We start from the raw sequence: 27,254 nt of genomic DNA on the forward strand, positions 1-27,254 counted from the left end.
CACATTCTTCTCCTTCCTACATTGCTCCCTCTTAATTCACAGTGGAAGAGCACAGATTAATAGTTTTAACACTATTATAGGTAAGTGCCTTTTAAGTAAACGAGTTTTGTTTTAAAATAAAAAACAGATCAAGGGTAGTAGAAGGCTTCTAACACAAGAAAGAATCCTGCTTGTCTTATTCATGGGCTATTTTTTTTTTTTGACACCCTAAAACCATGTTTTTAATGTAGAGGAGTTAATCCTGCTGAAATTGAATATTATTTTGCAGTTGTTTACATGATGGAGTACATGATTCTAAGTGTTGTTTGGAAAGCATTTTTAGAAATATGGGGTTGCAGCACTGTAACTAAGAAAGATAATATTGCTTACTTGGAATTCATAACTTACAGTGTTCGTTGGAAGATCCTCTTACAGTTCCAGTGTCGCAATCGGCTTTTGTTAACTGGGACCCCCATTCAGAACACCATGGCAGAGGTAAGCAAGTCAAGGTCCCATATTTATGTCTTTATAAGACAGAGTTTCAGCATAGCATAGAATTCCTTTCCCTTATTTCCCTAGAGTGCTATTGCTTGTACAAATTATATTCCCCACATAGAATGAAAAATTGACTGCAGTTTTTCTTAAGTAGTCTTTAGTCATCATTTTTATTTTCTGTTTTTATTATTTCTTTTAACATATTATTATTTTATTCCTTTATGTTTATGTAATAGTGACCATAACAGAAATGTTACACATCTAATTCAGAGATGTTTTTATGCAGAATTGAAAGATAATACGATAAAACTTAACACCAAAAGGAACTAAATTCTTTCTTTAAGGAAGACAGTTCATGCTCATCTAGAATAATCTTTAGAAGACTTTCTATAAAGGTCCGGATAGTAAATGTATTGAAATATTTTAGTCCATACACTTACTGTTGCAACTACTCTAAGGTTTTGCCTGGGTAATGTGAAAGCAATATAGTTATGGATATGTTACCATAAAATTTTATATACAAAAGTAGATGACAGAACAGTCTTGGCCCCAGAGGCTATAATTTTGTGTAGCAAGTTATGGTACCTCAGATTGTGTTCAATTGTGGAATGGATTTTTTAATATATAGACTTATATGTGTGTCTTTAAAACTATCCTGCTGTAATACTAAAGCAGTACTTGTACTTTTTGTCTTTTTGTTTTAAATCATATTTTCCTACAACACCTAATAGAATCAGGATTGATTAATGAAGCATAAACTTGTTCTCATTTACTTTCCTTTAACTTACACAGGTACAAATATTAACACACACACATACCCATGACTATCTATCTTCAAACCCTAATGTATCATCACACACTGATACTTTGTTACTTTACAGCCATTTATTTTATCCTTTATTTTTAGCTCTGGGCTCTGCTACATTTCATTATGCCAACATTATTTGATTCCCATGAAGAATTTAACGAATGGTTTTCCAAGGACATTGAGAGCCATGCTGAAAACAAATCCGCTATTGATGAGAGTGAGTACTACTAAGAAATTTCTTTTCATTCTACCTATTAGTGTGATTAACTGCATTGTGATGTATTTTCTTCTGTGAAAAGAATTTTTCTTATATTAAACATAGAATAATTTGGGGGGGGTATTTTCTTCTATAAAATAATAATGTGCTTTAGATGTGTTTTAGAGACAAAATGAACTAATTTAGGCAATAGCTATCTAGTCTTTTGATTTTAATCAAGAAAAATAAACAGTACATAAAATACTATATTTTCGCTTATAGAATCCTCATTTACCATATATATCTTGAAAAACTCATCAGAATTATATTCCCTGTGTAATGTTCATGATTTTTTTCTTTCTTTTTTTTTTAATTTATTTTTTAGTTGTAGTTGAACACAATACCTTCATTTTATTTATTTATTTATTTTTATATGGTGCTGAGAATCAAACCCAAGGCCTTGTACGCGCTAGGCAAGCGTTACTATTGCTTAGCCACAACCCCAGCGCCTCATGACTTTTTTCTTAAGATCAAAACCAAAATTACTAGAAGAGTCATTTTTGTTATTCACTATGTATTTTTTTCTTTGCTGTTCTTTGTTGAAGAAACATTTTTAACTTTGTTTATCAATACTTTTGGCCTCATTGAATGATATCTGCCTGATATTAAGAACAGTCTGGGTTGTTTACTACATAAACATAAGGTGACATATACCAACTGTAAGAAAAAGTTCTTTAACCTGGTGTTGAACACCTATAATCCCAGCCTTTAAGGAGGTTGAGGCAGGAGGGTCACAAATTCAAATCTAACCTCAGCAAGTTAGTGAGACCTTATCTCTAAATAAAAACTGTAAAAGGGGCTGGGGATGCGGTGTAGTGGTTAAGTGCCCCTGGGTTCAATCCTCAACACCAAAATAAATAAATAAATAAATGGATGAATAAGTTTTTAAGTGATTTACACTATAGGTTAATTTGTCATCATCCTTTGAAAAATCATTTTTTTGGAACAAATAACTTTTATTAGACATATATTAGAAAACTATTTAATAAAATGTTCCAAAAATGCTCTAAAAGTAAATTTTAATAAAAATAGAACCATGGACTGGGGATGTAGCTCAATGATAGAGTACTTGCCTAGTGTATGCGAGGCCCCAGGTTCAGTCTCCAGTATCACACACCATAAAAATGAAAAGAAAACATCCTAATGTATGTGCCAAGATCCTCTAGAAAATTTAAATTCCTTGTTTTTTCCTATTTGAGAAAAAGTTCTAATTTTCTTTCAGAAAATCATTGAACTGGAAGATAAGTTTGGAGAGTTTAGGATAGATGAGTATGGTATTTATTTTGGTTGGTTGTATTAAATCAATTTGATATATTATTGTTTTATCAGATCAACTCTCTCGCTTACACATGATCTTGAAGCCATTTATGCTGCGGAGAATCAAGAAAGATGTAGAGAATGAATTGTCTGATAAGGTAAGGAAAGAAGCTTCAGAAGGCTCAACATTATTATTGGGGGGTCCTTGATGTATTTATTGGAAGGGTAATTAGTTTGAGAGAAGGCCTTTAAGGTTGAGTGGTTTAAAGTTAAAGAGGACTTAAAATAAGTCAAATAATCAAGAAAGGTAACAGTTTATTCCTTCGTTTTTGTTTTATACTTATATTAGTGGAGAATTTGAAGCATTAGAAAAGTAGAATAGTATAATGAATTCCCTTTAACCTGTGTATATCACCAACAATGATCATTTGTGATTATCCATACCCCTCTGGATTATTCTCATGCAAACCCTAGATATTTTATTTCATTCACAAATATTTTTATAGTATCTCTGAAAGATTTGCTCTAAAAAACAAAAGACAATCCCTATACAATTACCACTTTTCCAAAAAAGGCAGTAGTTCTATGACAATATTGCATATCCAGTCAGTGCCCAAATATCGTTTGTTGTCTTTAGATCTGTTTGTGTCTATCTCAAATTTAAGCAAGGTCCACAGATAGCATAGATGGTATGTAGTTTTTGATCACTGTCTTCTTTTTTCTTTGCCGTTCTTTGTTGAAGAAACTGAGTTGTGCTGTTGGTTTTTCCATAAACTAGATTTTGTTGATTGTATCTATTGTGGTATTATCTAACATGTTTCTTTGTCTTTTGTACTTCTGCAAATTAAGAATTAATTGTAGAAATTTAGTTTGCTTTGGAGTTTTTAACTTTTTTTTACTAATACAAAACCAGTGATTTTAGTTTGTTAAAAAGTTGCTTTTTTTTTTTTTTAATTCTTTTGAAACTTCTGTAATTTTCTGTTAACTCCTTGAATCCTTCCTGTAGTCTTTCTTCTTTTTCTCATGGTTTCCAGTCCTTTAGGGTTTTCCCCATTTTCTCTGTATTGCACCTGTTATAATTCTCTCTGCCTAAAAGCATTCTTCCCTGATTATTGGTACTATCCTCTATTCACTGACAGAAGATTTGGTCATACTGAAATCAGTGACTCCTTGGAAGATTGTTGTGTGGGTATATGGCTTCAAGGAGAGGAGTAGAACCATATCTCTTTGTTTTGTTCCTTTTTCTAACATCTTAGTTACTTTTTGTGAAATTTCTGGTTTTAATAACAGCCATAATATTTTATGAAATATGGATCCTTGAAATATTTAAATCAAAAAGGGTTTTTCAATCAATAACAGCATCATAATTTCTGCTGTTCAGTGGTAAAGGGAAGTGTGGGTCTTTTTGTTTGTTTTTGTTATTGTTGGTTGGTTGTTTTTTGGACCAGGGAAGCTAGTGTTGAACTTGCAATTCTCCTGCCTCAGCCTCCCGAATCACTGGGATTACAGGTGTGCACCACCACGCCCAGCTGTGGTAGGGTTCTTAATTACTATAGATAGTGTACATTCTTTTCTTTTTTCTCTTTTTGTAGTTGTAGATGGACAGAATGCCTTTATTTTATTTTTTTGTGTATAGTGCTGAGGATGGAACCTAGTGCCTCACTCATGCTAGGCAAGCTCTCTGCCGCTGAGCTACAGCCCCAGCCCAATTTCTTTTCTTTAACACACACTTCTTCTTTTAATGGATGCAAAGTGGGAATCTTTATGCCATGTTCATATTGATGCTAAACAAAATAGGGATTGTTAGAGATGAAAATAGGAAAGTAAATATTCAAGGTTGGTATCCTCATCATTTCATAGACAGGTGTCTACATAGTACAGTGTTTTCTTACCATTTCCCTTTCTCTTAGGTGTGCAATTACCCAGAGTTATTTGAATGGCCATTTTCATATATGTGTGTAACATAATTTGATAAATCTCATTGTTTTAGACATAATTTAATGTTTCTTTTTTAATGCATTTTTTGTAGTTGTAGATGAACAGTATGTCTTTATATTATTTGCTTCATTTTATGTGGTGCTATGGATTGAACCCAGTGCTTCACACATGCTAGGCAAGCACTCTGCCGCTGAGCTACAGTCCCAGCCCCTGTAATTTATTGTTTCTGATCTCTAAAGTTCAGTTAGGGAAGGTTAGAGAAGGTATCAAGACAGAGATAACTTTTGAGCTGGGTCTCCAATGATAAGCTGTAATATTCTAGAAAAATATGGTATGTGTGAAAGATTAGGCAACAAAGGTAGAACAGTGTTCAAACATGTAGTGTATTTTTTCAAACAGTATTCAGATCAGCATGGCTAAATTGTTTTAAGAGGAGGTAGTCTGGGAGGATAGGGTGGATTACAGTATGGGAGTCCTTTTCGGCCTAGAGGAAAAGTTTTTAGTATTTTACCATAGGCAGTAACACTCATTGTGGGTTTTATAGGAGTTGAATTACTTTGGAAGGTTTTTGTGAGGAATGTTAGAACCAGAAGAGACTAGAGGCAGGAAGACCCCAAAATAAAATAATGTGATGAGGAGCTATGGGAGTGGTCAGAAAGGGTGGATAGTGACAAATTCCCAGGTAAAGTTCAAGATCTAGGAAATAATAAAACACGGAGAGGTATAGGGGGCAGTGGGTTAGAGAGAGATAAGAAAAGCTGATCCAAGTTTGTCTTTGGACAACTGAATTAATGGTGATGCTATTAACCCATTTAGTAAATTGTGGAAAAGGTAATTTTCCCCACCCTGATATGTCCACATATGCAGTTGTTGCAGACTGACTGGTACCTTCATAGTTGGTACTTGAAAATATTGGGCCGGGGTTGTTTGGAAATATATTTTCCCAAGTTACTGTGAAGAGTGATAGTTAATGTTATCAGAAGTCCAAGAGACAAGAGAGAGAGAAAGAGAGAGAGAGAGAGCGCTAGCGTGCGCGCATGTACACTCGTGTGTAAATAACAACAGAAAGGTCAAGGAAAGAACATTGTTTCTGAATGAAAATTCACATCATAGGTTTATGGAGATTATGAGTTCATAATCTGGTTTGCATGTGTTTTCAAATTTAGGTTGATATTAAATTTTCTTACAAACATTTTTTTCCAAATAATTTATTGATTTTTTTAGATCGAGATTCTAATGTACTGCCAACTGACCAGCCGACAAAAGCTATTATATCAGGCACTAAAGAACAAAATTTCCATTGAGGATTTATTGCAGTCTTCTATGGGCTCTACCCAGCAAGCGCAGAACACCACCAGCAGCCTCATGAATCTAGTCATGCAATTTAGGAAGGTAAGAGCTTAGGTCACCTGTCTTGATGTCTTTATAAACATATTTCAAAAAAAAGGCTCTAAGAGTAATGCTAAACCAAATAGAGATTGATAGAGAAAAAATAGGAAAGTAAACATTCAAGGTTGGTATCCTCATCATTTCATAGACAGGTGTCTACACAGTATAATGTTTTCTTATCGTTTTCCTTTCTCACAGGTGTGTAATCACCCAGAGTTATTTGAACGGCAAGAAACGTGGTCTCCATTTCACATTTCCCTAAAGCCATATGAGATTTCAAAGTTTATCTACCGTCATGGACAGATCAGGGTCTTCAACCATTCACGAGACAGGTGAAAAAATACTAGTATCTGTTCAGTCTGAGTATCTTTTGTAATTTGGAGTTTTTTAGCTTTGAGGATAAATTTAATGGAAATTTTGCAAATTCTAACAATGAGATCAAATTTAAGGTTGAGAAAACTTAACAGTAGGAATTTGAACACTATTAAGGCTTGAACTAGATGAACTGTAGCCACTTCCAGTTTCCTTTCTGAATCAGGAATGTGCACCTGTGTGCAAGTATTTCCTTGCACAGGAGTGAATGGCAAATGTTTTGACATGCCCCAGTATATAGAAATTGGCTTGTGGTGGCAACACATTTGGAACATATTTATTAGGAAACAGCTTGGATTTTAGATTGATCAAATTTACCTTCTTCATAGAGTTAGCAATGATACATTTGGTAAAAGTAGAAGAGGTCATTAAGCTGATATGCTAGAGACCACTTAATTCAAAAAATAAGTGTTGATTTGGTTTACACTTCTGAGTTAGAATTGTCCTGGCTTCTGAATGCTTGTGGGTTTGTTTGTTTTTGTTTTTGTACCAGGGATTGAACCCAGGAGTGCTTAACCACTGAGCCACATTCCTACCACCCGTTTAAAATTTTGAGTCAGGGTCTTGCTAAAGTGCTTAGGACCTCAATAAGTTGCTGAGGCTGGTCTTGCTAAAGTGCTTAGGACCCCAATAAGTTGTGATCCTTCTGTCAAAGCCTCCCAAGTTACTGAGATTACAGGCATGTGCCCCTATGCCCAGCTACTGGACTTTTTCCTGTGCTCCCAAAGGATTCTTTTGTATACCAACATTTGAGAAACATGAACTTATAAATTTCCCTTTGTAGAGAAACATTATAAACCATGATTATAAAAATAATCATAAGCATGGCCTAATGAAACTGAAATTAAGATGTATTCCATGGGTTTGACTTTGAGTTCTTTGTGATAGCTCCAGGTTAATGCTTAACTAAATGAGCAGCGAAAAACAGGCCAGAACTGTAGTGCTTTTTATTTAATAGAGTATTTGATCATTTATAATGCTAGAATTATTCTCTGAAATAGACTGTTTGAACTTGTGTTATCCTTTTCATTATTAAGTACTTTGTACTTTGACATTTATGCCATGATTTGCCTGGTAATGTTACAAGAAATTTCTTAAAACTAGAAACACTTTGAAACCTAAAGGATTTTTCTTAGTTTGGAACCTCCCATTTATTTAATTTCTCAGTATGTATATTTGGGCTTGGATTTATTTTATTTACTTACTTTTTAGGTGGTTAAGGGTTCTTCTTTCTCCATTTGCACCAGACTATATACAACAGTCTCTCTTCCACAGAAAAGGTAGGTTTTTTTTGGTCTTTGGAAGGAAGGAGTGTCAGGGAGGGACTTTCCCCTATGCTCTTTGTTTTGCTTAGTGACTGATTTGTACCTATTAGTGGTTTTGCCTATATACTAGCTTTTTATTTATAATATCTTAATAAGATTTAACTAAGCAAATTAATTATCTTCATTTCCAGGCACTAAGTTTTGTGGGTGTAATAGGAAGCACTATAAAGTGGTTACTCTGACTTTCTGTCTTTATTTTATACCTGCCTCTTAAAAATTTCTTTTCTTTTTTTTTCATTTTTTAATTGTTGATGGACCTTTATTTTATTTATTTGTATGTGGTGCTGAGAATCAAACCCAGTGCCTCACACATACTAGGCAAGTGTCACTACTGAGCCACAACCCCAGTCCCATCTCCAAGTGCGTTACTACTGAGCCACAACCCCAGTCCCATCTCTTAAGAATTTCTTACCCTTGGGCAAAGTGAAAACTGAACTCTTTGTTAATGAGACTTCCTTCCTCCTCAGTCAGCTTGAGGAAAAGAAGCTGCTCAACTTCATGCATTGTCCAAAATATTAAAGCCAGAACCTTTGACCTCTGTTCTGTTATTTTCTATTTCTTGGCATGATAAAAGAGAGAAGAAGGTAGTTAACCAAGGATCTAAAAATCCCAAAGGTGACTGATGAGCCATCACCATTCTGGTTTATATAAGCCCTATTTCATGGGCCTGCTTTTTCTACCTGTGATTTTAGTACAAACATGTGACACTGTAGCTAGGTCAGAATCTTTTTTTGGGGGGGAAGGGGGAGTACCAGGGATTGAACTCGGGTACTCAACCACTGAGCCACATCCCCAGCCCTACACTTTTGTATTTTATTTAGATACAGGGTCTCATTGAGTTGCTTAGTGCCTCATTGTTGCTCAGGCTGGTTTTGAAATCATGATGCTCCTGCCTCAGCCTCCTGAGCCTCTGGGATTATAGGCATGTGCCATTGCGCCTGGCTAGATCAGAATCTTTAGACTATTTTTCAGGGCTTAAGTCAAAATTCAGCAGGTTAGCAGGCTATGGTAGAGTATTATCTCTAGGTTTGCTATTGGATTGTTTTTTTTTGTTTTGTTTTGTTTATTTTTTTGGGTGCTGAGGATTAAACCTAGGGCCTTATGCATCCAAGGCAAGCACTCTACCTACTGAGCAATATCACCAGCCCTTGACATTGTTTTCTGATATTACAGGTATTAATGAAGAAAGCTGTTTCTCTTTCCTTCGTTTTATTGATGTATCTCCAGCAGAAATGGCAAACCTCATGCTTCAGGGACTTTTGGCCAGGTGAGAAGTTTTATTATTATTTGATAAGAGAGAGACTGGGAATAAGCAGGGATAAAGTTGAAATACTGTAAAATTAAATATGTAATATTATCTTTGCCTCTCATTTTTTTTTCAGTTCAGATTTTTTTTTCGGGCTGGGGATGTGGCTCAAGCGGTAGCGCTCACCTGGCATGCGTGTGGCCCGGGTTCGATCCTCAGCACCACATACAAACAAAGATGTTGTGTCCGCCAGTAACTAAAAAAAAAAAATATTAAAAAAAATTTTTAAAAAAAGATTTTTTTTCTTTTTTTTTATAAGGGAGCTGTAATTTTCTTTTGATTGTTTAATTTCATAATATTCCTTAAATAAAGAGTATATAGACTTCTGTATGCTACCAGAAGATCTTCAAACTGTAATATTGGATTAGTTTATTCTGTTTTACTTGCTTGTACAGGGCAAATGGTGGCTGGTCATTCATGTAGCTAGTGGTAATTGTAGCATAACCAGCCTCAGGTGTTATGGGAAATTTAGTTCTGTGTTCTTAGGCATAATGGTTTTCATTGATTTTTACTTTGTATTCATGTAACAGGGACCTCAATAGAAATTGTTCTCTCCCTATTATGAAGATATTTTCATGATATGAGTTTTCATGTTAGATATGAATATTCCTGAATTTTGAGAAGAGCTTTCCAGAAGGTTTTAATTTCATAGTAGCAAACTAAGTCATGCCAAAAAAATTGTAGAACAGTTGTATAAAATACTTGCTTTATCTGAAAGTAAGAAAGAACTATTTCTAAAATGCTCATAATTTACCAGAGAAATGTGTAATGAGAGATATCCCTTGGAGAGTTCCTCACTGCTGTGAATGACCCTGAGACTTCCTTGGAGCATTGAATAAGCATATCTGCTGTGGTTTGTTTCAGATGGTTAGCTCTTTTCCTGTCTCTGAAAGCCTCCTACAGGCTCCATCAGCTGCGCTCATGGGGAGAGTCAGAAGGGGGAAGCCGGCAGAGTTATATGAGAAACAAAGATTTTCTTCTTGGAGTTGATTTTCCACTCTCCTTTCCCAACCTTTGTAGCTGCCCTTTGTTAAAGGTAAGCAATTATTTGAGCATACATTATCTTAACAGTGCATTAGCCTCCTTTTCCCTTGGTCTTTGAGTCAGTAAAAATGATAAGAAATGTCCTGATAGAACCAAAACGTTCCCAAGGGAGTGTGTATAGTATATTGAATTATAACTTAATGTATTATGGATTATTTTTTGCCTGTGTTTGAACTTTCTGTAAAATAGAATTATATGGTATATACTCTGATGTCTGGGTCCTTTTACTCAATGTTATTATCATAGGTTCCTCTGTGTTGTATGTAAGGATTTTGTTTTTATTACCACAAATTGTTTTATTGTCTGCATGAATCACAGTTTATTAATGTGTTCTACATATGAATGGTGGACATTTAAATTCTTTAGAGTTTGGGGCTCTTAAGAATAAATAGCTCTTCATATTCTTGCAAATGTTGTTTGATAAACATGTGTTATAATTTCTTTGAGACTTATATCCAAGAATGGAAATGCTTCATCATCAGTTACTTGGTAGTAATGCTAAACATTTGATTTTCTAAATTTATACATGCAACAGTGGGTAAAAATTGCTATTCTTCATCCTTGCCTACATCTGATACTGCAAATTCTTTTCATGTTAGCCACTTTTATGAATTTAAGTCTTATCTCATTTTGATTTTACATTGCATGTCCATGAAAAAAATTAATGTTGCATTCTTTTTCCTGCAGTGTTGCAGTGTAGGTGAAAGGCTAAGTAGCAAGAAATGAAGTTATAGACATAGGTCCAGGTTATGGGGGCCCTCATAAGTTCTGCTAAGGATTTGGATTTTATTCTGAATGAAATGGGTCCTACCTGGAGAGTTATGAGAAGGAAAGTAATTGTATGTTTTAGTCCTTCAGCTAGATTTGTTTATGTGTTTATTCTTCTAGTACTGGTTATTGAACCTAGGGCCACTAAGCTATATTGCCAACACTTTTAATTTTTTATTTTTGAGACAGTATCTGGGATTATAGGTATGTGCCATCACACACAACCGCCTTGACTAGATTTAAAGTTTAGAAGCTAGATTATTTTTCTTGGGTCCTCTAGAAAGTCTTATAGTTGTTTTAAAGTTAACTACTATGGAAGGTAGGAATAGAAAGAAAAATATGGATTTTTCAGTATACAAGATGCAAATATTTGATATAGCTATGGCCAATAACTAATCCTTATGAACAATTGTTTTCATTACAAACTGTTTTGTTCTAGATTTTGCTATACCCAGTGTCAAATATTTGCCTCCTGTACTTTGCAAACCCCATATTTTCCTTCTGTTTTCCCTGTCGGTTTCTCAAGCATTTCTCAGTTTACTTTTCTGGACTTTGAAGTTAGGGTTACTAATACAAAAGGACAATAGAATTGGGCCTTTTTGAAATAATGTAGTAGTCAGTGCTGGCAGTGTGATTTCTGAAAGTTGAAATATTTTTTGTGTATCAACTAAAATCACCAATATGTCTAATAAAAAAACTGTAATCTCCTGTAGATGAATTTCTTCGCTCAGCCACTAAATTTGGTAATACATGTTATTAAGTTAATAAATTTTTACCAGTTCTGTTTTTGGTACTGAATCATTCTGCTAAGAGATTGTTTTGCCCTACTAATATAGACATGTGTATCTTATTTAATGTTTGTAGATAAGCATCATTTATTTGTATTCTCCTCTGTTCTATGTTCAGAATACCTGTTTACTGAGGTCCTGGGATTACAGGTGTACACCATTGCACCTGGCAAGAAATATTTCTTTTTAAATTGCTGAGGCTGGTCTTGAACTTGTGATCCTCCTGACTCAGTCATTTGAGTTGCTAGGATCACAGACATATGCCATTGTGCCTTGTAAGAAATATTTCTTAAGAAACATTTGTTTTATCTGTTTTACCTCATAGTGTAAGGAAGTTTCAGATAGCTGACCTTATGAACAGTATTTTTCATTGCAAGCTATGTTTTGTTTTGGATCTTGCATTTTTCCTTTAATTTGCTACCATAATTCTGATTATATATCTTTGATTATTTGTACACATAATACAGGTGAGATGCAATTTCTCTTCCTTTCTATTTTGATACTAGGAAAAGGAATAGCCTTGTTTTGTTATGCAGAGTGAATATAAACTATGTTTCAAGGTTTTTTTTTTGTTGTTTTTTTTTATATATCTACATCATATTTATTAGATAAGAATTCCAATTACTTTTATGTAATAAAAGTAAAAAGGAATTTTGCATGTTGGCTATGTTTCACTTTATACATTATTTTTAGGCCTTTACAGGATATAAAACTTAGAAAAACATTCAACTAATATTCTTATTTGATGTAAATGACTCAAACTACAAACAATACTAAGCTAAGCACTGTTATTACTTTTAAAATCTAAGTTTCTAGAAGTTTTATTTTTCAGTCAATACAAAATGATCTAGTTCACACTATTAACTGCCCAAAAACTGTTTAAAAAACTAAATATTCTTTGTTAAAGAGAAGATTACAAGAAATGTTTTCTATGTTCTCATTTTAAAAAACAAGATTCTGGTATACATGGGGAATTTAAATACAAATTCTTACATGGTGGCTAAAATCTTGTCAACTTTCAGCCTGATACAACATAAATCAACAGTTATTATGCATAAACAATTCAAAATTAAAGTTTATAATGGAAATGTCAACAAGTCATAACTACGACACATCAATACTGATGGGTTCCACTATACTTCCACCAGGCACAGAAGATGTGCACATCTGATAGACAGACTGCTTAGAAAATTAAAGCTATCAGAGCTATAAATAAGGAATACATAAATATAAACATAGCAATGCCAAAACATTAGGGCCATTAAAAAAAAAAAAGATGCGATGCAAACACATTTGATAGTTCTCTCTGTAAGCCACTTTCCACTGATTTATAAAGCTATGGGTTTATAATTCTTTTTAAAAGGAAAATTTTTCTACACTGCTGCATGCAGTAATTTCACTCTACATTCTTGACTAAAATGCAATCTTCAAATCCTCTTGAGGAATTTGACATATCTCATCAGGATCTCTCCAGAAAGTCAGCTTGTCATATTTTCAGCAGCCTTTAGTGCTTCAGTAGCCTTGCGGAGTTCCTTAATAACAGATGATAAAGCTTCTGGATTAATTCCTTGTTCACAAAGCCGTACACAAATAGACAGTGTTTCCATATCTAAGCCAGTATTCAAAATTCTTGAAATCTCAAGCAGAACATCCATGGTCTCCCTCACCGCATTCAGATTCGCCGCCGCGGTCGCCGACGACCCGACGCCGCTGCCACTCGCCATGGCGGAGGCCGAGGGAGGCGGGCTGTTTCAAGGTTTTAATGGAAGAATTTTCACGTTGAACCCAGATTGCATGCTCTGCTACTGACCCTATATCCCCAGCCCTCCAGAATCAATCTTTTGTTTCGAGGCAGGGTGTCACTGAGTTGCCTAGGGCCTCAGTAAGTTGCTGAGGCTGGCATCAAACTTGTGTCCTCCTCTCTCAGCCTCCTGAAGCACTGGGATTATAGGCATTCGCCATCAAACCTAGTCCCCCAGATCTATCTTGAAGATTAAATTCTGAGTTATTCTCAGGTACATGGAGATGAGAGAAGAGACAAGGGAACATGCAAACATTTTGGAAAGGGTATCAAAATTCTTTCTGTTATAATATTCTGATAATAATTTATAATAAAATGCCTTTGAAGTTACCAAGCTAGCTTTAAATTAATGTTCCCATATTTGTCCTCAGACTGAAGGCAGAAAATCCTTCATTCTGTTCTTCTGTGTCTTCATTTCTTTCATGAAAGAGTAGTAGGTATTGTTCCAGCAGCCTGCCTCCTAAGTACAGCTTCATGTCATCAGATCAAGGTGAAGTATTTGTTCTTATTCCTCTGGGGAGAGACAAATAATATATGTTGACTTAGCTACATGTTGTCATCTGGTTCTTGGAAACCTCTGTTAGGCCACATACTACTGGAGCCATATTGAGCAGTCTAATCTAATCTTCCCTCTTATCTCTTTCTCCCTGTGGACATGTATGTGAATTTCTTTCCCTGCTTCTCCCTTGCAATGTGCCACTAAAACCTTTGTTCTCACCCTATAATCAAGTTAAATTTGAATTTGGTGCTACATAATTCAAGAAAGTATTCTCATATTATTGATTTCAGGATGATACATAAACAATAAGAAGGTAAATAGTAGACTAAAGAAAGATCAGGCTGGGTGCAGTGGCACACAACTGTAATCCCAGTGGCTTGGGAGGCTGAGGCAAGAAGCAGTTAACTCTTAGAGGTGTTTAGGACAATGTTTAGGGTTTTTAAAAATCTCTTACTTAATATGAATACTTTTCTGACATTGCCTTCTCTCATATTTGTTGAGCAAAACCCAGCATAATTTCCGGTATTCTATTTACTTTCCATTGTGTTCCGTATTGCGTTATTGTTGAATTTCAGTACGGAATAGTATGTAGTTCAAAACTTTCATAAATTTATTCTCACACATACCTTCTTCCCAAGTGTGGTACTCTGGTCAGATCTCTTCCTCTATTGTTTTGCAGAGGGGGAAGAGTACTGAGAGTATAAAGAGTATTACATGTCATATATAAGGAATTTTTTTCAATCTTTTGCTTAAAAGAGCAAAAACAAAATCTGGAAAAACACCATTTTTTCTTTGTTGAGGCAGAACATACCATATTAAAACTGTATCATACTAAAAATGATGTATGGCAGACATGAAGTACCAGTATCATTCTAACTTCTGTCTCAGTGAACAGTTGTCATGGTAATGGTCTACTTTAGCATATGGGTGTTGAAAACTTTATATATTCTACAATTATAGTGATCTAAATAATTTATAGAAATTAGGGATGTTTCAGATTTTCTAATTTAAAATATATAAAAGTTTCAGCATAAAGAATTGTTTTTGAGTCAGGTGTAGTCAGAATTACACTTGTAATTCCAGCAACTCTGGAGGCTGAGGCAGGAAGTTTGCAAAGTTAAGGCCATCCTCAGCAACTAAACAAGACCCAATCTCAAAATAAAAATAAAAAGAAGGGGATGTCGTTCAATGGTAGAGCACTTCTGGATTCAATCCTTTACTGAAAGGAGAGGGGAGTTGTTTGAAAAGAGTGGCCTATGCTTAGATTTTAAACACTGTTCTCTGTTAAATCCTTAAAAGAGCTTTAACTGGCTATTGATGAAGAAGCCCTCAAACAGGAAATTTTCAAAAACTCCTCCGCTAAGTGTTAAATTTTTCAGCTGTGGTATTTATATCTATCATCATTTCCTGAGATAATGAGAGATGCCAACGCCCTTTATGGAAAGCTCTGGGAAACCATTGTGTTTTTCTGTATTTTATTTTCCCCCTTTTTGTTTGGATACATAAAATATCTGTGAAAGTAGAATCCATGTAGTCTGGCGGTTGATTTATAAACACTGCAACCTTTCATTTAACATGAGACCTTTTCTTTAATTTTTGAAATGGAGAACAATGCACGGCCCCTTGGTAAATGAATAAAACTACACCTAAAGGAAAAACATCTGTGTGTTTTCTATGTTACACTGTGGCAAGGAGTGGGCAGCTGTGGGGGCCTGCCATCCTGACCTGCTTGTTTTCACTTGAGGCTTTTACATGGTGCCAAGAGACTCTTTAGAGAAGCCTAACTTCACTACTATGTGCATATTGTGGTTCTGGCAGCTAGATGCACACAGCTGCCAGTGCTTACAGGGTAATGAGACATTCAAGAGCATGAAAAAGGGACAACAGAATAGCAAAAACTGTGACCACATTAAAATCAAGTTACTTTCCCCATAGTGTGAAATTCTGTTAACTTTCTAGGATGTGTGTGTGTGTGTGTGTGTGTGTGTGTGGCCAAAAGAAGTAAGAACTTTATTTTCTAGTTCTACCCTCCAACCATATTATATAATGGTATTTGAGGTGCTTTTTATCTCAAACATTAATTTTTTCTTTGTCCAGTGGTTCATGTCATTAAATGGAAGGGAATTAATGTGCTATAAAAGACCACTGGATTAAGGAGGAATTGATGGAGCTAATGTTAGAGAAGCAAATCTAGAAAAGTATATAATAAGTATAATATTCTAGGAATAGTCAGGATTTCTCTAAAGTAAAGGCTGTCTGTTGAATGAACATTTTGAACTACTGATTTGGGTGTGGTTTTTTTTTTTTTTTCCCCAGTACTAGGGGGATTGAATGCAACAGGGTTCCCTACCATAGAGCTACTCACCCCCCAGACTTTTATAATTTTTATTTTGAAACAGAGTCTTACTAAGTTGCTAAGCCTGGCTTTGAACTTGCAATCCTCCTGCCTCAGCCTCCTTGAGTACCTGGGAATTATAGACATGTTCCCTCATGTCCTGCTGTTTTGTTTTGTTTTAAATCTAGAATTAGGAATATATGAAGGGCTGGGGATATGACTCAAGTGGTAGCATGCGTGAGGCACTGGGTTCGATTCTCAGCACCACATAAAAACAAAGATATATTGTGTCCACCTAAAACTAACTAAATAAATAAATAAAATTTTTTTTTAAAAAAAAAGGAATATATCACCTTGGCTTAGTGACTTCAGTAAGAATTCCATTTTTTTCCTGTCCCATGTAAAATATAAGTAAATGTGTTCTAATTTGGGAATGACGACCCTGGTAATATAATTATTACTAGACAGTCTTTTCCCAGAAAGGTACCTCCAATAACATTTTGTTAAGAGCCCCCCCCCCATGATAAATATTATGTCTCTTTCTTAGTAATAACTATTTTGTTGAAGGGAAGAGATTGGAGGAAATGTTCATTCTACTTTTATTTATTTATTTTCAGTTGTTGGTAGATCTTTGTTTGTTTGTTTATATGCAGTGCTAAGAATCAAATCCAGTACCTCACATGATAGGCAAGTGCTCTGTCACTGAGCTACAGCGCTAGCCCCTACTTTTATATCTTTGCCATGTACTTAGAAACAGATTTCTGCTGAATTTTGCCATTTGATGATTCGTAAAATGAGAATAACTTACAGAAATCCCTGACATTGTTTACTTTCTCTAGAAGTTAGTAAAGAATTCAGATGTCTTCAGGCCATCTCCTTTTGCTGCCTCAGCCATTTGCGGAGGGATGGTCTGAGGCAGTGGGCTTCCCAGCTTGTAGCCCTGAACTACTTTTCTAGCTAGCTGAGATGAACAGAAGTTGGTAGACCTGTGTCATTTCTCCAACCCCCGGAGGGTCAAGGTCAGGAATATGCTTTGGGGAACAAAACAAACTTGGAGGCCTTTTTTTTTTAAAACCTTTGTCTCTGCAGTAACAGTAGTGTTTTTTGAATAATGTTCCTTGTATTCAGTATTCAAAGAAGGAGGTAACAGCTAGACTTAACAATCTTTATAATTATCCTCATACTAGGCATTCAGATGGTAAAGGACATAAGCATGTAGCGAAATAGATGACCTTCAGTGCACATTCCAGTCAAGATGAGAACACAGATGGTATCGGAAAACTGCCAGAAGGTCAAAATTCTTTCCTGGGTATTGACCAGGACTTCAGCATCTATGGACAAAGCCAAACATGTCAAAGTTACCCATGTAACTTTTTACTCATGTAATTCCGCAAAACAAATTTTGTAAAAACTTCCATGCTTGTGATTAGAAACCACCAAAGACAGTTCTACTCTGCTGAAAAATAGCAAAAGTCTTTTGAGTTTTTTCATAACCATTATTCAGAACATGTGATTAGTTCATTAAAGCAAATGTTGATGCATATGTCCTACTAGACAACTTGAGATGGCTTTACTCAAATCATGATCCTGAGAAACTCTTTTATTTCAGGAGCTTTAAGCCCTGGGTAAAATAGGCCCATATGAATGGAAGAACAGGATATGTACTAAAAAAAACATCACAAAGATGTTACTACAGTTATAACTGTCATTCTCTTGCAACATCATGGTTGCTATTCTTAGTTTATTTTTTGACCTTAAAACTGTGTATAAATTTGATTAGTTTGTGTTCTGTCTTCATCCCTATCGTTTTTTAGGATTACCACCCATCTTAACTTAAAAACCACTAAAACAAATAAATGAAATAATCAAGAGTGAATACCCAAAGATAAAATATCTAACATTGTTCTAATGAAAGAACTTCTGTGTTTACAACATAGAACAATGATCTCACTGTGGGCTACTCTTTTGTGTGAACATTCCATGCTTAAAATCTTTTGTATGAATTGCAGCTATGAAATCTCTTTAATATAATAATTTAAGTCAGGAATTTATATTTTTAAGTGATTATGAGATAGGTGTTCTAAATGGATATTGTTTGCTTTTCCTGACCACTTATATTTATGTTTCTTTAAAATAAAGAAAACATCTACGTTTGCTAGAACTATACTGCACTATATTGGTACTCATGATGCTTAATTGCCTTAAAATTTTTGGTAAATAATGTTGGTCATCATTGTCTTTAATTCAAGATGTGAGTTTGAATCCACAGTATAACAAATGAACTAAATTTTCCCTGTATACACTTTCTTTTTTAACATACAATTTTTTAAGAGTTTATTAAATACACATAGGTCATGGACCTAAGGTTACAAACTTATATGTAGATTATAAGACATGAACTTTGATTCCAGCATCAAATAGTTTCAATTAAGATATAGTTATTACCTTGATTACAGTAAAAACAACATAATTAATTAAACTAGCATTTTTCAAAATGTGCTCTTTAGTTAAACGATTTTGTCAGGTATGAAAATATGTTACATTAAAAGTCTTTCCCTTGCTCTGTAGTCAGATAAAGTTTTTTAAATGTTATGCTACCCAGAAGTTAAAAAATATAAACTGCTTTCTATTGAAAGGGAATTCCTCAGAGCCTTTAATATATGAATGTGTATTTTGATTATTCAAGAAGGAAAATAACCATAGAAGGTTTTCAGAATATATTTGCATAGTGATTTTTTTTAAATTTTCTCTTTCATGGAGCATCTCATAAAAAATAGTATTTCTTTGATTCTTGAATTTAGAAAATGTTGCATTGAGCTTTTCAAATTATACAATAAAATTTTTCTTCAGCGATGTAACTATGTTAGGCAGCTATTGTAAATGTTTTAACACAGTTGAATCAAGTTTTTATTTTTTATTATTGACACATTTTATAAACTCTCAGAAATGAATGCTGTATTTGAAGTTTTAGGAGGCACTGGGTCTTTTAAAATTTTGCTGTGTCTATTTATAATCAACAGAATTATCTTCCAGGTATAGAATTAGTTATACCACTTAAGGTAAACCAACAGAAGCACATTTTGAAATCAATATGGACATCATCTATAGTACATACTTGGTTCTAATTAGTATCTAATTGTTTATTAGAATTAATAGTATTGGTTAAGACAAATGTTAATTCAGATACTTAATGAGGTTTTGTTTTGTTTGCTCTTCATTTTGCTTCTGTCCTGGCACTAACTTGCATTTTTGTTTTGAAGTCTCTTGTTTTCAGCAGCCACTGTAAAGCCGTGAGTGGCTACTCAGACCAGGTTGTCCATCAGCGGAGATCAGCTACCTCTTCACTTCGTTGCTGCCTGCTCACTGAGCTGCCATCTTTTTTGTGTGTGGCCAGTCCACGAGTAAGTGCCACAAGAGGGGAAGAGATTAAATGAATAGTACTAGAAGAAATAAAACAAGTTTCAAAGAGTCTCCTTCGTAAACAGAACTGTTTTAAGGCTATTTGAACCTTAAGGGAACATATAAGTCATAGTATTTAAAAAGGATGACATCCATGGTCCTGGCCTTCACAAGACAGCATTTCTTTATCTTGCATTGTGTAGATTTGAGAATAGTTTATTGTGGATAGCTGCTGCTTCTCATTTTATCAGGAGTTCTAAACTACAATAGGAACAAGCCATCTGTCGGGTTGATTATCACTCAACTGCAGGGTCAGGGGAGAGGGAGCCATTTGTCACGTGCATTGAGGTTTTAAAGGATTTTCATAGGAGGGACCCCAATTAGGGGGGAAATTTGATCTGGGCCTTATCACCTCAGTACAGTTTTCACATAATAAAAGGAAATATTACACTCCAGAATCAAGCAGTTTCTCATTCTGATGTTTTCTCACTTCCTAAGCAGTCTTGCCTACATTGGAGGTTCACAAGTTCATTCTATCTAAAAGGTGACTGTTGCATCTATTTCCCATTCAGCAGTTATACATTTGTTTGCAGAGCGGGAGTAATTTCTATTGTGGTTCAACTTTGAGCAGCTGGCTGGATCCTTCCTAATACCCTGTTTATGAAAACAGTACTTCCATGATTGCTAACAAGTATCACTGCAAAGGCTTCCATTGGCTCAATGAGTTGTTTACTTTGCCTATATCTTCACTGCCTTTCCTATCCATGTTGATCAGAGCCAGACAAAAGCTCTACAAAGAAGTAATGATGGGAGAAAGGCAGAATAGACATGTGGCTAGACTAAGTAATTAGAGAAAAGAGTAAGTTTCTGTTTACCCAGTTTGTTCTTTTGCTGCAATGATCAACTTCTAGTTGGCCAGGCAGCTCTCTGAGACTGACATTTTCTTCTTCTTTTATATATATCTACAAGTATGTATATATGTGTATGTATATATACATATACATATACATGTGTGTCCTTTGATGTGTATATGCATATGTGTATATACATATGTGTATGTATGAATGTATATACATATGTATATATATATCTTTCCTTTTCCTTTTTTTGGTACAATATAGTTGTATGTAATGATGAGATTTATTGTTACTTAATTTGGCCATTATCATTCCTCAGTACTTCCTCCTACCTCCCCACTTCCTACGCCTTGGTCCCTTTCCTCTACTGATCTCCCTTTGATTTTTATAAGATTTACCCTCACCTTCTTTTTCCTTTTTCCTCTCTAGCTTCTGCATATTATGAGAGAAAACATACTACCCTTAATCTTTTGAATTTGACTTATTTCCCTTAACCTGATGGTTTGTAATTTTATCCATTTTTTCCTGCAAATGATATGATTTCATTTTCTTTATGGCTGAATTAAATTTTATTGTGTATATATGCCACATTTTCTGTATCTATCCATTCATTGATGGACACCTAGGCTGCTGGTTCCATTGTTTGGCTATTTTGAATTGTGCCTCTGTGAACATGGGTATTCATGTATCACTGTTGTATAATAACTTTAATTCTTCTTGATAAACACTGAGGAGTCGTACATATGGGTCAGTCTCCTGGAAAACATTTTCTACCATTATTTTTATTGGCTTGCATCTTTAAGTTTATTAAAAACAACAACAACAAAAAAAAAAACCACCAGAATCTGGCAGATTCCAAAGAAATGATGAATGGAAATAAGGTATTGAGTCCCACTGACTCCTGCCTGCCTAGATTTCTTTCTACTAGTCCTTTGATGTGTGAACTTCATTCTCTTGCCACTATCAACTTCATTGGGTTTATTTGGCTATCTAGAAAGAATTTAGATTTTGTATGTATCTTGCTTTTCCAAAATACTCTTGGTCTTAGAAGCTTAAGTTGACTTTGGGAAGTATACTTATACTACACAGCATCTAAAGCCATGTTTCCATAGAAGATAGCCTTACACCTCTGGTTTTTTGGTTTCGTTTTAATTAATTTTTTTAATTTCAATTTTTAATTTGTTCTAATTAGTTATATATGACAGTGGAATGCATCTGGACACATTGTACCCAAATAGAGCACAACTTCTCATTCCTCTGGCTGTACATGATGCAGAGTCACACCAATACTGTAATCTTAGATATGTATATAGGGTAATAATGTCAGTCTCATTCTACCATTCTTTTCCCCATAGCCCCACTCTACCCTTCACTCCCCTCTGCACAAAAAGTTCCCAGGGCTGGAGTTGCAGCTCAGTGGTGGAACACTTGCCTAGCACCTGTGAGGCACTGGGTTTGAGCCTCAGCACCACATAAAAAATAATTAATTAAAGGCATTGTGTGTATCTACAACTAAAAAAATTTTTTTTAAGGTTTTTTTTTTTTTCAGTCTCTTCCCTATCCCACCCCCATCCAATTATGAATCAGCATCCACTTGTCAGAGAAAACATTCAAACCTTTGTTTTTTTGGAATCTGCTTATTTCACTTAGCATGATTTTCTTTAGTTCCATTCATTTACCAGCAAAATGCCATAATTTAATTCTTTAAAGCTGAGTAATATTCCATTGTATATATGTACCACATTTTCTTTATCCATTCATCTGTTGAAGGGCATCTAGGATGGTTCCATAGTTTAGCTATTGGGAATTTAGCTACTATAAACATTATTGTGGCTATGTCACCATAGTATCTTGACTTTAAGTCTTTTGGGTATAAACCAAGGAGTGGGATAGCTGGGCCAAATGGTGGTTCATTCCATGTTTTCTGAGGAATCTCCATACTGCTTTCCATAGTGGTTGCACCAGTTTTGCAGTCCCACCATCAATGAGTGTATCTTTTTTCCACACACCCTTGCCAACACTTACTAGTGCTTGTATTCTTGATCATTGCCATTCTGACTGGAGTGAGATGGAATCTCAGAGTTGTTTTGATTTGCATTTCTCTAATTGCTGGAGATACACTTCTGGTTTTGTTCTTCCTAGTAGAGGAAGTTTAGATTTCTGGGAGACGGATATCAAGGCTTTATTTCTCACATTCCCAATAGCTTTATTTCTCACATTCCCAATATTTTATAGAGCCAATAAAAATGAACTATTTTGACCTGTAGTTGCATTTACAGACATAAAAATTCTTTGTTACTGGGCTGGGGTTGTGGCACAGTAGTAGAACACTTGCTTAGCATGTGTGAGGCACTGGGTTCGATCTTCAGCACCACATAAAAATAAAAGAAAGGTTTCATTTCCATCTACAACTAAAAAAAGGTTAATTTTTTAAAAAAAAATTCTTCATTACTACTGAATCCTCCTATATTCTATAACCAACTACTCATTTTTCTGAAAAGCTACTCCCCAGCACCCTCCTTTCCTCCTGAGACCCTCTCATCTTTGTAAAGTTTTATCATATAGCCTGTGCTGAACCTAAAGATGGCAGTAATTACATCAAGATTATGATGATAGTAAGAATTCTAAGCGTGTCTGAATGTTACATGTACATATATGTAGTTATCACCTTCAGATCGAATGATGATTTTTAATGACATATCTTAATTATCTTGTGTTATCTCTTTTTCTTCTTCTTTCCTAAAATACTAGGAATTAAACCCAGGGCTTTGCACATGCTAGACAAGTATTCTACCATGAAGCTACATTCCCAGCCCTTTTTATTTTACATTGAGACAGGATCTTTCTAAGTTGCCAAGTAGTCTAGCCTTGAACGTCTGATACTCTTGCCTCAACTTCTGGAGTAGTTACCATTATAGGCATGTGCCACCATTTTCCAGCTCTTCTATGAATTTTCATCCCATCTGTGGTGGAATGAGAGAAGCTTTGAAGCTTCCTTTGAAGCTTCAACCTGGGCCATCAGGAAGGCCATTTAGCATTGGCAGAATGGGTGAAAGCTGTCTAGAATGGAGCTGACTTGGAAGTGGGATTGATTCTAAGCAGAAAAGGATTTTTTTGCCCTCTTAGGATCTCACAAGTACACTCCTTACTACTTAGAACATGACATCTGTGATTCTGCATGTATCTGATTCCAAGGTTCCTAGCCAAAGAAGCTTATCAAAACATTAAAAAATATTTCACTAAGAACTATACTTTGCTTTCAGCCCTGGTCTTGGAAGGATATCAGCAAAATGGAAATTGAAAAACTAGGTGAAAGTTTATAACTAGAAAAGGTTGTTTTGTTTTTAAACTATTAAGAGTGCCTAGCCAGGTGCGGTGGCACATGCCTGTAATCCCAGCGGCTCAGTAGTCTTAGACAAGAGGATCACAAGTTCAAAGTCAGTCTCAGCAAAAAGCAAGGCACTAAATAACTTAGTGAGACCCTGTCTCTAAATTTAAAAAAAATAAATAAATAAAGGGGCTGGGGATGTAGCTCAGTGGGCAAGTGCCCCTGAGTTAAATCCCCACGGTGCCCCCCTCCCTAAAAAGAGTACCTAGACAGTAGAATGAATTAGACAAAACTTTCCTATGTTCATATATTAATACACCAACAGTGAAACTCCACTCCACATCATGTACAACCATGAGAATGGGAGCCCAATTAGAATAAGTTATACTCCATGTGGATATGTCAAAATATATTCTACTGTCATGTATATCTAAAAAGGACAAGTTAAAAAAAAAAAGTGCTTGGAAATGAGTCCTCAGCAGAAAGCATCCTTTCTCCGTCACTGTTCTCTACCTATTCATCCTGAGTTTCTAGCTCTTAATTTTTCTTTTAAGAGTATTGGCCCAAAGTCTTTATGTATAGTTCTCAGGTGAGTTCTGCTTTTTACAAAAAAGAAAAGCAATTGTCATTGAATGTATAATTGATCATTATCAGTCTCTCATTAGAAAAGACCAAGTATGCTTTACTTCAAGAGTATGCATGCTGTTGGAAATATATAAAGCTGATCATATTTCTGATGTCCAGGCCACTACTACTTTAGCTGTTTTTGTTGTTATTGTTGTTTTAAATATTTTTAGTTATACATGGACACAATACCTTTATTTTACTTATTTATATGTGGTGACGAGGATTGAACTCAGCACCTAGGCAAGTACTCTACCACTGAGCTTCAACCTAGCCCTACTTCAGCTGTTTTTATTGAAGTATAGGTATTATGAATCATGAGGTTATGGGACTCACATCCTACATGGAGAATGTCTACTCTGGCTCAGAGTCTTCCTGGAGTCTTAAGAGGGCAAACAATAACAGGGAGGAGAGATCTAATTTTTATGCTTGTGCTATGTATTTCAGCTCAAGTATCAATGGGAAGGCACATACATTGGAGTCAAGAAAGCAAGCTCTGGAGAGAGATAGATGGTGTGATCTCCTAGGACTGTCCGGATAAAGTTATTCTTTAGTGAACCTGGGTGGATTTTAGAATTCTGAGCCCCATTGCAATGGCACTTTGTAATTTTGCATATGGACTATAGATGGCACTGTTCCCTAGCAAACTCCCTTTCTTCATCTGCCCCAGAGGGGTTATTGTCTGTTTATTGGTAAATGATGTTCTTTCTCTGATCTTGATACCTTCTTGTTCCCAGTAGAAACACCTACAGCTACAGGTTCATTTATGTACCTGATTGTTTATGTGCCCCAATGCAGTATTTTTCTAGCCGTAGCTTGATAATCTGGGGTGTATTAAAAACCTAGACCAGGCCTTCTATATTAAAATGCTCACTTTTGATACATTCCCACTCAACTGCTTATGCATGCAAAAACTTCAGAACTGTTGCCCGTAAAAATAGAATAGTTAATAGCCTACTTCTAAGAAGTAATAGAGTTACAAACAATGCTTTATGTTCTTGTTCTTTCATATTCTTGCCCTTATTCCTTATGCCCCGTTTCTCTGTGTCTCAGTCTAGCCCTAAGGTTCTCGTGACCAATTCATTGCTTGTCATAGGCTTTAGCATTATTATCATTCTTGGCCTCTACATTTTGACAAGAGGTAGCTTTGTCATTTTCAGCAGGCTCCTTATCAGATGATGCCACAGCCATCTGAATATACCACTATTTTATTAGGGTGGCATCATACTGTTGTTGGGCTACACCTTTTTTATTGTTGTTATTGTTACCAGGCAAAAAAAACCAGGGGCACTTAACCATTGAGCCATGTCCCCAGCCCTTTTTTATAGTTTATTTAGAAACAGGATCTTGCTGAGTTGCTAAGGGCCTTGCTAAGTTTCTGAGGCTGGCTTTGAACTCTTGATCCTCTTGCTTCAGCCTCCTGAACCACTGGGATTACAGGCATGCACCACTGCACGAGGCCAAATAATCTACATTTAAAACACCTTTTGATAAGAATTGTGCAGTCTCTTACTTACCCAGGCCATGAATCTGTTTCTTGCTGGCAGTTGCTTCTCTCCTATCCCCCATTGACCCCCTCTTTCCTAGCTTATAGCTTGAAAGAAAGTTTCTTTTATCTTCCATTAGGTTTGACAGTCAGAAAACTGGTCAGAGAAACAGAAAGAAGTGTTGATAAACTTGGGAATTTTGCTACTGGAGCATTAAAGATGGCTCCAGATGTGCCAGGCCAATACTCTTCTAGTCTTTAATGATGACTAGTTCCAGCTGTCTTTTAGGCATCGCCATGATGTGTATCACTAGTAGCACTTTACCAGGAACATAATCTAACAATGAATGGAGGTGGTGGAATGATGGGACGTATATATAAAAAAACAGAATCATTGCTGGCCTGATATCCTCACTTATCTACCTACTCTAGCTCTCTTTATATCTTTATTTTGTTTGCAGATTCATGTTACTAGAGTTGGCCTTTTAATCTGGAGAATCTCATTAAGTCAGTATCTGGGACGCTTAATTTGTCAGCACAGGGTATTTAAAACTGTCAGCCTAAGAATTTTCCATATCAGTCTGGTTTTAGAGTCCCAAAAACTTAATGTTATGAAAAACATGAAAGCTGTCTTGTGTGAATCTTTGCAGGTCACCGCAGTGCCATTGGATTCTTATTGCAATGACCGAAGTGCAGAATATGAGAGGCGAGTTCTGAAGGAAGGAGGGAGTCTGGCAGCCAAGCAGTGTTTGTTGAATGGGGCCCCTGAACTGGCTGCAGACTGGCTGAATCGACGATCTCAGTTCTTCCCAGAGCCAGCCGGAGGACTGTGGAGCATCAGGCCCCAGAATGGTTGGTCTTTCATCAGGATTCCAGGTGAGTCATACATTCTCTTGGAATGTGTTCTCAGCTTTAGCAAAAGGAAAATACGTGAGATATTCCCTGTGGTGGTTTTGTAGAGTTCTTGAGGTTTCTATCTCATTTTTAGTTCTTAGTAATTTTTAAGTGAAAATACTAATTCTTTTTTTTTTTTAAGAGAGAGTGAGAGAGGAGAGAGAGAAAGAATTTTTAATATTTATTTTTTAGTTGGCAGACACAACATCTTTGTTAGTATGTGGTGCTGAGGATCGAACTCGGGCCGCACGCACACCAGGCGAGCGCACTACCGCTTGAGCCACATCCCCAGCCCAAAATACTAAT

General features: G+C 35.6%; 2 protein-coding genes across 4 annotated transcripts in view; one reads left to right on the forward strand and one right to left on the reverse strand.

The window, feature by feature from the left end:
- Ino80 (INO80 complex ATPase subunit) overlaps positions 1-27,254 on the forward strand; it is a 131,808-nt gene that overhangs the window by 60,361 nt on the left and 44,193 nt on the right. For all 3 annotated transcript variants that reach the window (XM_078049791.1, XM_078049790.1, XM_078049792.1), the window contains exons 17-26: positions 390-474; positions 1,382-1,499; positions 2,868-2,953; positions 5,958-6,125; positions 6,321-6,454; positions 7,707-7,774; positions 8,993-9,086; positions 9,990-10,161; positions 19,621-19,761; positions 26,705-26,930. In XM_078049791.1, the coding sequence (XP_077905917.1) occupies positions 390-474; positions 1,382-1,499; positions 2,868-2,953; positions 5,958-6,125; positions 6,321-6,454; positions 7,707-7,774; positions 8,993-9,086; positions 9,990-10,161; positions 19,621-19,761; positions 26,705-26,930 (1,292 nt within the window). The remainder of the gene's footprint in view (positions 1-389; positions 475-1,381; positions 1,500-2,867; positions 2,954-5,957; positions 6,126-6,320; positions 6,455-7,706; positions 7,775-8,992; positions 9,087-9,989; positions 10,162-19,620; positions 19,762-26,704; positions 26,931-27,254) is intronic.
- On the reverse strand, positions 12,377-13,475 carry LOC101964604 (mitotic-spindle organizing protein 1). The gene has a single exon (XM_078049793.1). The coding sequence runs from the start codon at positions 13,447-13,449 to the stop codon at positions 13,204-13,206; it is 246 nt and encodes an 81-aa protein (XP_077905919.1). The 5' UTR covers positions 13,450-13,475; the 3' UTR covers positions 12,377-13,203.

The sequence above is a fragment of the Ictidomys tridecemlineatus genome, chromosome 5, assembly GCF_052094955.1.
Source record: "Ictidomys tridecemlineatus isolate mIctTri1 chromosome 5, mIctTri1.hap1, whole genome shotgun sequence".
Lineage (NCBI taxonomy): Eukaryota > Metazoa > Chordata > Mammalia > Rodentia > Sciuridae > Ictidomys > Ictidomys tridecemlineatus.